This window comes from Ceratotherium simum, chromosome 24 (assembly GCF_057802395.1).
Source record: "Ceratotherium simum simum isolate JZ-2026a chromosome 24, ASM5780239v1, whole genome shotgun sequence".
NCBI classification, from domain to species: Eukaryota; Metazoa; Chordata; class Mammalia; order Perissodactyla; family Rhinocerotidae; genus Ceratotherium; species Ceratotherium simum.
In genome coordinates, this window is record NC_141923.1 from 10,598,511 (window position 1) to 10,611,473 (window position 12,963).

At 50.2% G+C, this 12,963-nt stretch overlaps 1 protein-coding gene across 2 annotated transcripts in view; it reads left to right on the top strand.

Annotated features, from left to right (window-relative positions):
- The window catches only part of CLMN (calmin), a 111,499-nt gene that overhangs the window by 69,207 nt on the left and 29,329 nt on the right, over window positions 1–12,963 (top strand). For both annotated transcript variants that reach the window (XM_014790518.2, XM_004434242.3), the window contains exons 2-3: window positions 6,631–6,692; window positions 11,874–11,969. In XM_014790518.2, the coding sequence (XP_014646004.1) occupies window positions 6,631–6,692; window positions 11,874–11,969 (158 nt within the window). The remainder of the gene's footprint in view (window positions 1–6,630; window positions 6,693–11,873; window positions 11,970–12,963) is intronic.

Genomic DNA, 12,963 nt, shown 5'->3' on the forward strand with positions numbered 1-12,963 from the left:
CGAGGGTTTTGCATTTTATTACCAAAGTCTCGATAAAAGGGACTTGGGTCAGAGCAAACATTCAGGGAGGAAAAACAAAGGAAATGAAATGCAAAATCGCTGCTGGTGCAAACCACATGGAGGCCTTGGCTTTAATACCGCCAGAGCCGATGGGGGGAAGCGGCCCCCAGGAGTCGGAACCGAAGGACGTTGGCCTGGTATTGCCGAAGCCTGGCCCCTCTCCTGTTTAAAAAGAAATTGCTGTTTAATTTGTTTCTGAGTTTTATTTCTCAAGTGAACCAGCATGGGGCCATGTAATGAGGTTGTGTTTCTGGGAGGTGTTGAAAGATGGGGAAAGGAGCGAAACCACCAAGCAGGGGCCGGGCGCGTCGGGGCAGAATGGGGGGGCCTCTTTTTGGAGCGGCCGCAGGCTCCCGGGGGTCCAGCAGCATTGAGGGCTGGAGGGGCAGGCGGGGGCCGCCCAAGTGCTGGCTTCTCGGTGCACTGCCCGTGGGCGGTAGGTACCCTCGTATGGTCTGGTGGCCCTGCAGCTCGGGGGGCCGCCTCTGTGACCAGAGAGAGAAAAGATCTCTCTCCATCCTAGTTTAAAGATCCCCGGGGGCCAGCCGGAGCTGAGGAGTGAGGGGCATGGCTGAAGTGAGCCAAATAGCACCCTTAGAATGAGAAGGAGTCTGAGCCATGGAGAAAAAGAATATTTTTCCAAGGAGGAGAATGGGTTTCCCAGACAGTAAAGGAAGTCAGCGCAGACCAAGAATGGAAAAGTAGATGTAAGTGTCTCAGGAGGCTGCTGATATGTAAGGTTGGGCAAGAGGTTTCTGGACCAGCTTGCTGTTAGAGGAATCCCTAGAGACTGCCACCAGTGGGGCCTGTGGCTGTCCGCTGGAGCTGAGATGGCCCTCTGTACCGTGCCCCGCTTTGCAGGAAACAATGCATGGAGCATGGGAGCAGATGGATGCCAGAGTCTTGCCCCCAGCACAAAACAGGAATAAAGATTGAAAGTGCGGGGCCCTGCCTGCCCCACCCTCCTGGACAGAGGTGGGGGGCTTTACCCCCGGTGACCTTCCCACCAGGGATAGGGAGAGCCCACCAGCTGTCATCAGCTCCCAATGACCTTGCTGTCCCAATCGTGGGGGTGTGACACCCCCACACACACCCCACTGGGGTCCAGGTGGGATCCACCCTTCCTTTCTGCCACTGCCGCCCCCTCCCCAGCACAGCCCCAGCTGCAAGGAGCCAAGTGGCTTCTCCCAGCCTCGGTGGCTGCCAGGTCGACTTGGAAAGAGGAATTTGGCTCTGTGAGGACTTGCTAAATGAGAGCCGTCTATAGGGCCAGTGTGTGTGTCCAGGAGGTGCCGTGAACTGTGAGGACGGATGAGTCTGTGTCCTGAGCTCCTTGATGCAGCCAGCACACACGGGCATCATTGTCTCATTCGGTGGAGGGAGGCGTTGTGTCCATCTTACAGAGAAGAAACTCAACCTCGGAGAAGTTCAGTAGGTCATCCAAGGTTAGCAGTCATAACAGCTGTGTTTATTAAGCACTCATGACGTGCCCCGCCCTGTGCTAAGGTCTTAGCGCACCTAGAGATGAGGCCACACTTGCCCCATCGGCCTTCCTCCCCTGCCCAGGCAGCGCCTCTGAAGCTGGAAACAGATGCTCCCAACTGACGCGTCCAGATGGACGTGAAGGGATAAGTCCTCCCTGTGGGAATTCTGGTTTGCAGTCCTCCTAGGCGAGTTCTGGTTCGCCTCTCAGCTGTATGAATTCAGGGACTACAGCCGTTATCAGGAAGAGCCCCTCAGACAGAGAGGGAAAGGAGAGGACGTTTTTCTTGCCCAGTGCCAGTGAGCGATGTCTCCTTAATCGTCCTAGCAAGCCCGGGAGCCATATCCCTGTCCCCACCTTGTGGTCTGCTCTTTCTCCTATGCCAAGTGACGTGCCCATCACATTCTCTACTCTGCCCAAAGGTGACCACGGAATCGTGCCAGTTGTCTCTTCCCACTAAGACCTGGGTTCTCAAACCGTGCGCCGTCATCACCCACGAAGCTGGTTAAACGCAGACCCCTGGGCCCCAGCCCCAGAGTGTGTGAGTCTGTAGGTCTTGGATGGGGTCCAAGGATTAGCATTTTAACTGTCACCCCAGAGGCTCTTGGTGACAGTGACCCATGTGCCATGCTTTGAGAAACGCTGAGTCGTTTACTGATCACACTGAAATTGTGTACAAGTATCTACGTGCATTAGCTCTGTGTGTGTGTGTGTGTGTGTGTGTGTGTGTGTGTGTGTAGTTCTGGAAGGATGGTCAAGAGAATGTCAATAGTGCTGACCTCTGGGTATAATGAGATTTCAAGAGATTTTAGATACATTTCTCTATGCTTTCCTGTATTTTAATTTTTTATAATGAGCATATAACTTTTATAAACAGGTAAAGCCATCAAGCCTTTCTCATGGGCCCGGAACAGCAGAAATATTATAGAGGAAATATTATAGAGAATGTAGGTTCGAGGGAAAGAAGGCCACAAGTGTAAATGAGTCTCTTTTAACACCAAGAGCCAGTGTCCCTCTCTCTGTGGCTCCCGACTCCTGAACCGGCCACTGATGGCCTGGAGAAGGGAGAAATGTCGCACCTCCCATTTTCACATTGTTTTTGGCAGAGCCGGGGACAACGTCACGCCTGGGCATTTGGGATGGTGGAGTTGGGCCAGAAGGCTGGGCCACCCTTTCTGTCTCGGGTGCTGGAGTCCAGGGCCTCACGAGCTCCTCCTCCTCCGTGCTGCCCCGGCACTCGGGCACCCTGGCCAGCCAGCCAGAGCTGGGATGGCGCTTTTACGGTGCTGTTATTACCCTATTGTTGCCCAGGAAACCCACACCAAGCCCCCCAAACACTCCGTGAGAAAGCCAGACCCTTCCAGAGAAACTGTTTCCTACACCTTTACAACGTGATAGGTGCGGTGGAGAAAAGGGGCCGTGGGATTTATGGAAACTATATAAAGTTTATGGAGTCTTGGCAGGCCAGAAGTAGCAAAAGCCTGCAGGAGGGGGGTGGGCATTCGAAATGGAAAAGGCCATAAAAGAGCGTCAGACACCAGACAAAGTCCCCCAAGTCCGGGGCATGCTGTGTGACTGGGGGGCAGGGTAGCAGCCCTTCTGGAACAGCTGTGGCGATGCCTTTCGGGGTGATCCCACTGAATCTTCACAGCATTCCCGTGAGGGAGGCACGGTCATTCTCGTTCTGTAGAGAGGAGACTGAGGCAAAGGCGCTTTGGAGGTTATGAACTTGTGCAAGGTCGCACAGCTGATGGTGTGTGGCTTTCAAGTGGATGATCTGAGGCAGGCTGAATTCTTGCAGTCTCTCTCTCCTGTGTACTGAGCAATGTGTCCCAGTTTCAGGGCCAGAAAGTATGGTCTCCATACCCTAGTTCAGTTTGGGATTCATCTGCTATTTGTGATTAGTCTCACGGTCCCCTGGTATCCTCGGTCATCATCTTGCCCTCCCATGGGTCAGCTTTGCTGCCGAAGCTGATTGCTGCCCAGATTCGCCCGCTGGCCTTGGCTGGATCGGAAGTGAGGCTGCCCAGAGGTTAGCTCTGGATCAGGGCAGGGCTAGCATGCTGTCTTTGCCTTCAGGAGCCCCTCCATGTCCCACTTCTACCGTGGGATCCTCTTAGGGCCCCTGGAGGAGTGCCCCATGAGATCTGAAATTGCTCGCTCCCATCCCATCAGCCTTCAAAATTTCTAATTCATTTCTACTTCATATGTGCCTTGTGGCATCCATGTTTTCTCTCTCCTGTGTGGCTGTGAATTCTTGGAGCACAGACTCCATGAATTCTTAGTCTTTTCATCTCTGATTTTGCCCACATGTCTGGCATAGTCCCAGCAAGGAGTAATCACTGAATGAGTATCTGCTAGGAGAATGGATGGATGGATGGATGGACGGGTGGTGGATGGATGGATGGATGGATGGATGGATGGATGGATGAACCGACAGATGGATGGGTGGTGGATGGATGGGTAGGTGGATGGGTGGATGGATGGAGGACAGACGGAAAGATGGGTGGGTAGGTACACAGATAGATGAGGAGTATATAGAGTAACAGACACCTACTTCCTCATTTACACCCTCAGCACTGTTAAACTAACAGCCTAGCCCAGGATCTCTCAGGCTTTCACTGAATGCACTTCTGTTTCAGCAAACATACTTCGCTCTTTCTGAAGCCATATGGAGAAACCAGCCTGAGGGTTTGAATGTGTGTGTAAATACTTTACAATCCCCATAAACTTGTTTAAAGACAGGTGGGGGTGAAAGTATAAACTGGGGCAGCCTTTTGGGAGAGCAATTTGGAAGTAGCTGTTAAAATTTTAAATGTGCCTACCACTAAGACCCTGCAGCTCCACTTTTAGTCGTCAAGCATGAGAAATATATTCATACGCTTGTGCACAAAGAACCACGTAGCAGGGTGCTTGTACAAGGAGGCTTGTGGCTGCCCTGCTCATAACAGTGAAAAACTGGAAATAACTAAGTGTCCATCAACAGAGGGACGGTAACTGTGGAACACCTATACTATGGAAAAAGCTGTAGAAGTGGAAAGATCTCTCTGATCTTCTGGAAAGTTCTGAGACTCTGTAACAAATGCCCCCTCCTTATCTCATTTCCATCAATTTCTTTTCCTTTCTCCCTCCTCTCCCTACCCACATAACACAGTTCCCTGGAATTAGATCTTTAATCCTTATACCTACTTGCCAGTGACCTTCCCTTACAGAAAAGGAGGAAAATGAGAGAAAAGCAGTTCTGTGCATAATTACTGTCTGCCAGCTCTTCAATTAAAAAGATTGAAAGGCACAATATTAAACTTTGATTTATGGGCACCACTATCTACCTAATAATGAGGCTGAGAGGGAAAAAGAACCACAGTCGTTACAGAAAACGCAGCCTTTTTTCTCCCCCAGGAGATAAATTGCCTCTCATTTTCTTATTGCTAAAGAAATGTGAAATGGTTTTAAGTGTATGTGATATGTTCTTCCAATATGTTGAAATCCAGAACTTAGTCATTCAGGAGTCATCTGGCTCCGACATTTCTAGGAAGCTTCCCGAGAGTGTAGCAGCTTGAAGCTGCCGGTGGGGGGGTGGGCGCTGCCACAGTCCACTGGCGCCCAGACCCAGGCATTGGCACTGCCACCCATCCCGGAAACTCCCTCCGGGTCCCAGGGCACCAAGCCAGCCAATGCCACAGAGCTTGGAGGGAGTGGGAAGATCACAGAATCCAGTTCCAAGTCCCAACTTTGCTGCTTACTAGCTATTCAACCCTCAGTTTCTTCATCTGTAAAATAGGAACAGTAACCTTACTAATTGTGTGATGTTGGGCAAACGCCCCAGTTTTCCCATCTGAAGGTTGTGCTAGTCCCTGCCTCTGAGGGTTGTAGGAAGAGTTAAATCAGTGAATTCGTGTAAAGTGCCTAGATGGGGACCTGCCACATTGCGAGTCCTCGGTAAATACTTTTTAAATCATTGTCATTACTATTGCCGACGCCTTTGCTGTAATTGGAGGAGTTGGAATTCAAACGCCGGCCTTCCATTTCCAGGGCGCTGGCTGATGGGGGGCGGACAGACCTTGGGGTGACGCCCAGCTTCCTCTCTCCAGCTGGTGCCTTGGGCAAGTCCTGGTACCTCACTGGGCCCCATTTTGTCCATCTGTGAAATAATAGTTTCTACCTTGCAGACAGTGTTGTCAGGTTTAAAGATTAATGGAAACAAAGTGTCCGGGTCACAATTAGTGCTGGATAGATAGCAGTAACCCTTGAAAAGGAAAGATCTTTCCTCAGAAACCTGTTTGGGAAACGCTCTCCCCTGGGAGGAGGGATGTGTGTCTGGTTTATGTCCTCGCTGCTCACTGTGGCTCTGCAGCAGACGCCTGCAGAACTCGCCCTTCCTGGAGGGCGCAGAGTGTTCCCTGGCTCTGAAAATAAGAGCTACAAAGAAAAAGAAAATGAGCAACCATTGTGCCAAGAACTGTGTTGAGTTGATTTGAAGGATCACAGGTAATTTTTTGGTAGCCCGGACGTGAGCTTCTTATTTTCATGGGGCAGATCAGACATGGGAACAGGTGCCTGGCCCAAGGGCACAAAGCTAGGAGGTGACAGTCTGACCCAGGACTGTCAAATTCTTTCTGCTACTCTCTGGCACCTTCCAGAGCCCCCATCCCAATTCCTAACCAGTGGCCTCCCCTCCTTCTTACCCTGTCTCTCCTCCATCCCAGCTCCTCAGACCCATCGCTGCCAAGCCAGGTGTGCGGTGCCGTCACCCTGTGGTTTTCGTGTGTATCTTCCCACCAGTGCTTCTTAAGCTGGAGAGGCGAATGCCCAAATGCTCACGTTACGTTGTGTAGAACGTTTTGTTCTGTGTGTCTAAATTCATGGGTATTTAATCTATTGAAGATGCTCTGGGCTCAGGCTGGGGAAAATGGATTCTAGGCGCCACCTAACCACCTGTCACCCCCATTCTGGGAAAGCCTCCGTTCATACATGGGACCCTCCGGGCCTCTGCCTGCCGTCCTCCTAGGATCCCCCCTTGGGAAGAGGAGGGCGGGGTTTTGCACGTGTTTCTTTTTGCCCAGCTGATGGCATTTCTCTATTTTCAGTTGAGAGGGAAAATGTGCAGAAGAGGACCTTCACTCGATGGATAAATCTGCATCTAGAGAAGGTAAGCGGGCACTGGCGTTCTTGGTAAGTGGTAGGTTTGTCCGTAACTGAGTGTACAGTTCATAGTGCGGGGAGGGGGAAATGGTGGCTCTGTTAGTGTTGTTGATATTTTTTTTCACTCATTCATTTAAACACCTATGGAGTGCGTTCTCACTGCTGGGTGTCAAGCTAGGTGCTGGGAACATGGAGTTAGGACATATGGTTCTCTCCTCCTGGGGTTCTCAGTCTCATTGGGAAAGAAGAGGTCTGTCTTTAAATAGGAATGGATGAGCAAAAGTAGAAGACGTTCATTGTTGGAAAAATCCAAACCCTTCCATGGGCAGGAGGCGGTGCCCTCGGGACGCAAACCCAGCGAGGTGGGGGGCATCTTGACTTTCCATAGGGGGCTCTCATTCAGAGCCAGGTGAATTGATTTATGCAAGAATTCTTGATGCCTTTTAACAAAGCCGGATTCCCTTGTTAATCATGTAATGTTGCTATTGATTAACAGTATTACTTGCCCCTTTTGGTGCATCCAGCACCTGCCTGGTGCATCACACATCTCCTTTATCCTCATGACGATTCTCGTTACCCCCCACCCCTCCTGTTACTAATGAGGAAACAGAGGCTTCGAGAAGTTAAATGGCTTCCTGCAACCCCACCACCAAGAAGGAAGCTCTTCCTGTGGCCCTTCTTTCCCCCTTTTTCTTTCTTTCTAACATTCTCTGGCCAGGCCATTTTGAATTGCATTTTGTCTGCAAGCTTCTCATGCACACACTCCATAAAACAAAAGCACTCAACCAGCTCCTGCTGAGAAGCAGACGAAAGGATGAGCAGCAGAGGAGGGGCAGGGACTGACGTGAGGTGGATGAACAGCTCGGAGGGAGAAATCTGAGCCCTCCTTACCCACTAGATTAGGCCCCGAGGCAGGGAACATTCTAAGTTGCCCAGGGCTGGGGGAGGAGAGATTATTTTTCTCTTTGTGAAACAGCTGATTTATCAGGATTCATTTTACTCACTGCACTTCTTTCTTAAATTCCACGATCTGGTTCTCCGAACAGACCCAGCCAGTCCTCTCATTTCTTTTTAAAGCTGGTAATTTTCAAGTACCCCACTTGAGTTAGGTTAGAAATGTATTTTATTCTCTCCTTTCCTCTTAAAAGGTGCAGGAGTAACAATTGACTGTCCTTCGAGTTAACCCAAAAGAAAGGTTCTTAGAGGAAATCATTGAAATGATTAGAAAGCAGAGAAAATAAGTGTGGTTTTTAGGATATAGAGCTCTTGACGGAAATTCTAATTCTCACAGTTTACCTTTAGGCCTGTAGTGTTTCCCAAGCAGGCCTTTGACCACCCACACCTCTATTCCCCACCTGTAGAATGGGTTCCCCTTGACTCAGGAGGTTCCCGAACTCCTCAGGTGAAAGATTGTATGTCACGGATGAAGCATTATAAATCGTTTGCCAGTTGTTTTGACTGTTGGGGCATTTTAAAGGCAGTGCTCGTAAAGCGAAGTGTTATTTTGGGAAAAAAAGGAAACCCGTTCCCCAAACCTGAGTTCATTGAACTCCTAAATTAATGCCTGATGTGTGTCAGGGTAGCTGGAAATTCCTCCTGGTGGACGGAGTGTAGCCATGGCGTATTTCATTCTTTTTTTTTAATTAAAAAATAAATACAGCAAAGAGCAGAGGGTAATATAGCAAATACCCAGGCACTCACCTCCCCCCACCCCTAGTGAACCTCTGTTACTGTTCATCGTATCAAGGATGTTCTCCCTGGCCATGCTTCTTCGCCTTTTTCCGGGCAGGTGGGTAGCACCCACTCTGAGGACAAATCAGATAGCGTCTGAAACTGATGCCTAATAAACAGGGCAAAATTAACAGCCATGTTTCTAACCTTGAGACTCTCAAGAACCACCTTTCATGTAAAGGAAACCCAGGAACTCCTTGGGGAATTGGGCTTAACTGCAAGTTGAAGGCTGTCAGAAATATTTACTGAGTCTCTGGCTTCTGGAAAAATTCCTTAATTTACCGAAGGAGTTAGATCATGAAGAGAGCCCTGGGGGTGCTGTTTATTCGGCCATACCAATCTCGTGAAGCCCGCGGAATGTTTGGGGCCCGAGGAGTGTTTTTGCTGGAGCCCGTTCAGTTTCTCCTCCTGCCATCTCACAGGATGGAGTCCGGCCAAGGCCCCATTTGCTGCTGCGGCTGCGGCTCTTACAGACACTGTCAATGGGAATTATTCTCCAGGTGGAACACAAAAGCAGGGCTCGGCCACGGTCGGGCTGGTAACTGGGAATTTTGTGAGTCCATCTATCAGGGGCTGTTTTGTTTGGGTCTCACGTTTTCTGCCTCGCATTAACAGGAATAACATTTCCGTAAGAGGCTCGGTAACCTGATGCCCTCATGCTCCGGTGGAATGCACCCAAGGAGCCTCAGGAGTTTGCAAAGAAAATAATTTGCCTTTTGGTTCAAAGTCGCTGCTGTCCTTGAAGCAAAGCCCTTTTCTGTGCACCTGTGGGTGGAACTGCCCAGTATTTTGACTCACTGGGGGTCAGGGAGCTCGTATAAGGAGTAAGGAAATGCCACCTTCCTTAATGAAAAAAGAAAACAGAGACCCTCGAGGCTCTCACCGGGAGGAGGCCTTCCCGGAGGAAGAGGGTGCCTGGGCCACAGATCCCCCGTGTTTCCAAGATTTTCCTTACTACTGGCTCTCTGGTTGGTTACAGCTGCCACCACCCCCATTAATCCTGTCTCCTATGTGAACACCCCCTTTCATTGTACCCAGGAGCAGAGAGAGCACCCACCCTAACTGTCCTAATGTTGCCAAAGGCCCCAATTCCAAAAGGTAAACAGAATTCATGCCAGGGTCGGGGCTTATTAAAAATGCCTGTTTCTGGACCCTGTTCCCCGAGATTCTGCTGCAGCAAGTGCTAACCGTGCTGCATTAAAGGAGTTAGTATCAAGCTTGTTTAGTCAACAGAAAGCTTTCTTCAAGCAAGGTCTTACCTGGAACCCTAAATAAAGACCAGTAAGAGCTGAGCCTCTCTGATGAAGAGGGGGCAGTGGGTCAGCCTCCTTCTCGACGCCCCTCGGCCACCATGGGGCGCCCTGCGGCTGCTCTGCTGAAGCCTAGGGTTCCTGGAACACAGTTTGCAAATTCTTTCGCTGGAGCATCTGACCGACAAGTTTCAGGTGAACCCATAGACTGCAGACTATGGCCAGCCAAGCTCTCGGTGGACCCCATGTCGGACGGCATAGTGTCGGTTCACCTAGACCGTGGACCTCTCCAAGTGGAGCTCAGAGAGGAGGGCCAGGGTTGCTCGGGCTCTTCCCACCCAGGCCTTCTCCACGCTCCAGATCCTGTGTGGGGAGTTGCCTTTTCCCCCAGGGAGAGGGAGGAGCCTGGGTGACCTGGGGCTGCCTTTTAATGACCCAGGGAACCCAGAACAAGAATTGGGTGGGGAGGAGAGAGGGTGATTCAAGAGCCGAGCCCTGCAGAGGGCCACCAGCTAAGGACATCTCCCTTTCCCTCATAAAGCCGTGAGGCACACACCCCCTGGATGAAAAGCCGTACTGCAGAGGGCACCCCAAGAGTCTGCAGGAAGGAAGCCACTTAATAGTAAGCTGGTTTTACTGATGCTGTTAATCTGAGAAGGCAGGTGCTGTGGCAGGCTCTTCTCCTGCATGGTCTTGTTCTATTTGGGCCCCTGTCCTCTGAGCCCTTGCTGACGAGGACTCGCAGGCCCAGGGAGGTTAAGGAAAGTGCCCAAAGCCAAGTCCCTGTTGAGGGTAGAGGCTGGATTTGAACTCAAGTGTGTTGCTTTTCAGTGGAACAGGTAACAGGTGCATCTTGAGACAACATTGGTTTATCTCAGGAAGCCTGGATTTTGTGGAGGAACAGAGGGAGTGGCGTTCAGCTGATTAACTTTTTTTTTTTTTTTTTATGTGAGGAAGATCAGCCCTGAGCTAACATCCATGCTAATCCTCCTCTTTTTTTGCTGAGGAAGACCAGCTCTGAGCTAACATCTATTGCCAATCCTCCTCCTCATTTTTTTTTCTCCCCAAAGCCCCAGTAGATAGTTGTATGTCACAGTTGCACATCCTTCTAGTTGCTGTATGTGGGACGTGGCCTCAGCATGGCCGGAGAAGCGGTGCGTCGGTGTGTGCCCGGGATCCGAACCCGGGCCACCAGCAGCGGAGTGCACGCACTTAACCGCTAAGCCACGGGGCTGGCACTCAGCTGATTAACTTTTTATACAATTTTAATTAGTTTGATTTGTTATAATGAGCATGTATTACTTTTGTAGCTAAACATATAAATATGTATGAACACGTACATGAAAATCAGCCTCTCAACCTTTGAGTTCCTGACAGACCTACACACTTGGGGTGGAAGGAGAGATTCTCTCCCCTCACCCAACCATCGGCCGTTCAGCAGGCCCGCCATGTGTCCATCCACCCTCCGCTCCCTCCCAGGGCGCACACACCAGCCACCTTCCTGACTTTCTCTGCCAAGGGGCCTCACCTCCAGACCTGGACTAAATACTGATGAAGTGACAGCGGGCTTCAGACAAGTGCACCTGTGGAGACTGGGCAGTACTGAAGATGGGGGGGTCCCTGCCGACACCCAGTCTGAGGCCCAGGGGATCACTGAGCAGGGTTATGTCATCGTGGTGGGATCCGGGCTGCACTTGTGGTTAGCCGAGGTGTCCTGATGAGGAAACAGGGCTATACAAAAGACGTGACTTTGCCAAACACTGGGCACACTGCCCAGCCTCTTTGAGCCTCAGTTTCCCCAAATCTGAGGTGAAGGGCTTGCTCTAGGTAATTTCATGTGAACCCTACTTCTAGAATTATTTTATTCTGTGGAAGGCTATAATCAAGACATGCATTTCTTTCTTCCCTTAAGGAGGAATGTGGATGTAATCTACTTTGGGGGTCTGATATCAGGTTAGAAGTGTCCCCAAGGGTCACTTGTTCAATCGGCCCCCTGACACTGTCTCCTCCGTGGCTCTCCAGCGTACTCGCTGCCTGGGCGCCACCGTCAGGGGGACGGGCTTACCACCTCCTTGGACGGGCCTTGCTGCCTGTAGGTGGATCTGGAAGTCTGGAAGCTTTCTCTTGAGTGAAACCTGCAGCTCTGAAGTACTTTTGTGGATGACACATGTCACTAATCGGCTGCTTTCTTTTGCCTTCTTCCATAGTGCAACCCACCTCTAGAAGTGAAAGATTTGTTCATTGATATACAAGATGGCAAAATCCTAATGGCTTTGTTAGAAGTCCTGTCTGGGCGAAATCTGGTACGTATGTCACAGAAGGATTGGGAAGAAATAAGACGCAAAGGAGAACAGTGCTGAGGGTTTCTTTTCAATACAGATCTATATGTGTGTACACATACCTGGCCATACGGAAGTCCTATGGCAGGAAACTTGGAAGGTGACATTCGTTTCTCAGTGTCTAAGAGTGGTATTATCATGGGTAACCAAGCAGTATCTTTTTTCTTTCTTTTTTAGCAAATATACTTTAGTAAGTAAATAAATAACTGCTCAGTGTTTTGAGTCCTTTAAGGCTAAAGATTGGAAGTAGATCATTAAAGTTTAGCTAGCCAGTGATTATATTAACTAGAATGATAGCTAAGAATCAGGAAGATGGAGTCTAAAGGTAGAACTGCTGGCTTCTAGAACCTTCTTGTAAGTATGACCGACATTGAGTTGAACCAACTGATCTTGAGGTTCAAGATCCTGTGCAAGTCTGCTATGTGCAGGTTGGTCCTCTTGCTCCCCTTCAGAGAGCAGGGTCTCTCAGCCTCAGCACTGTTGACATGTGGGTTGCATTGTTCTTTTTAGTGGGGGGCCGTCCTGGGCGTTGCAGGATTATGCAACAGCATCCTTGGTCTCTACCCATTGGATGCCAGCAACACCCCCAGGTGTGACAACCAAAAATGTCCCCAGACATTGCCAAATGTGCCCTGAGGGGGCACAGTGATCTGGCCAAAATGCCGGTGGTGCTGATGTTGAGAAACCCCGCTCTAGAGTCAGGTGTGTGACCCATCGTGGCTGATACAGAGGGACAGAGATGGAGTCCCCTCTCTGCCAATCCACAGCTCAGCCAGTGCCGACCTCTCCCGATCTGTTGTTAATCGTAGGTTAAAGGTCAGGAGCCCCTGCTTCTGTTCTCAGATCTGATGTAGCTGGAATCTTATTACACCCTTCACCCTTCCCATCTTTGCTCTCCCCCCGGCAAAATGGGACATGCCCATTAGCCACACCCCAAGGGGGCTGTGCAAAAAGTTGC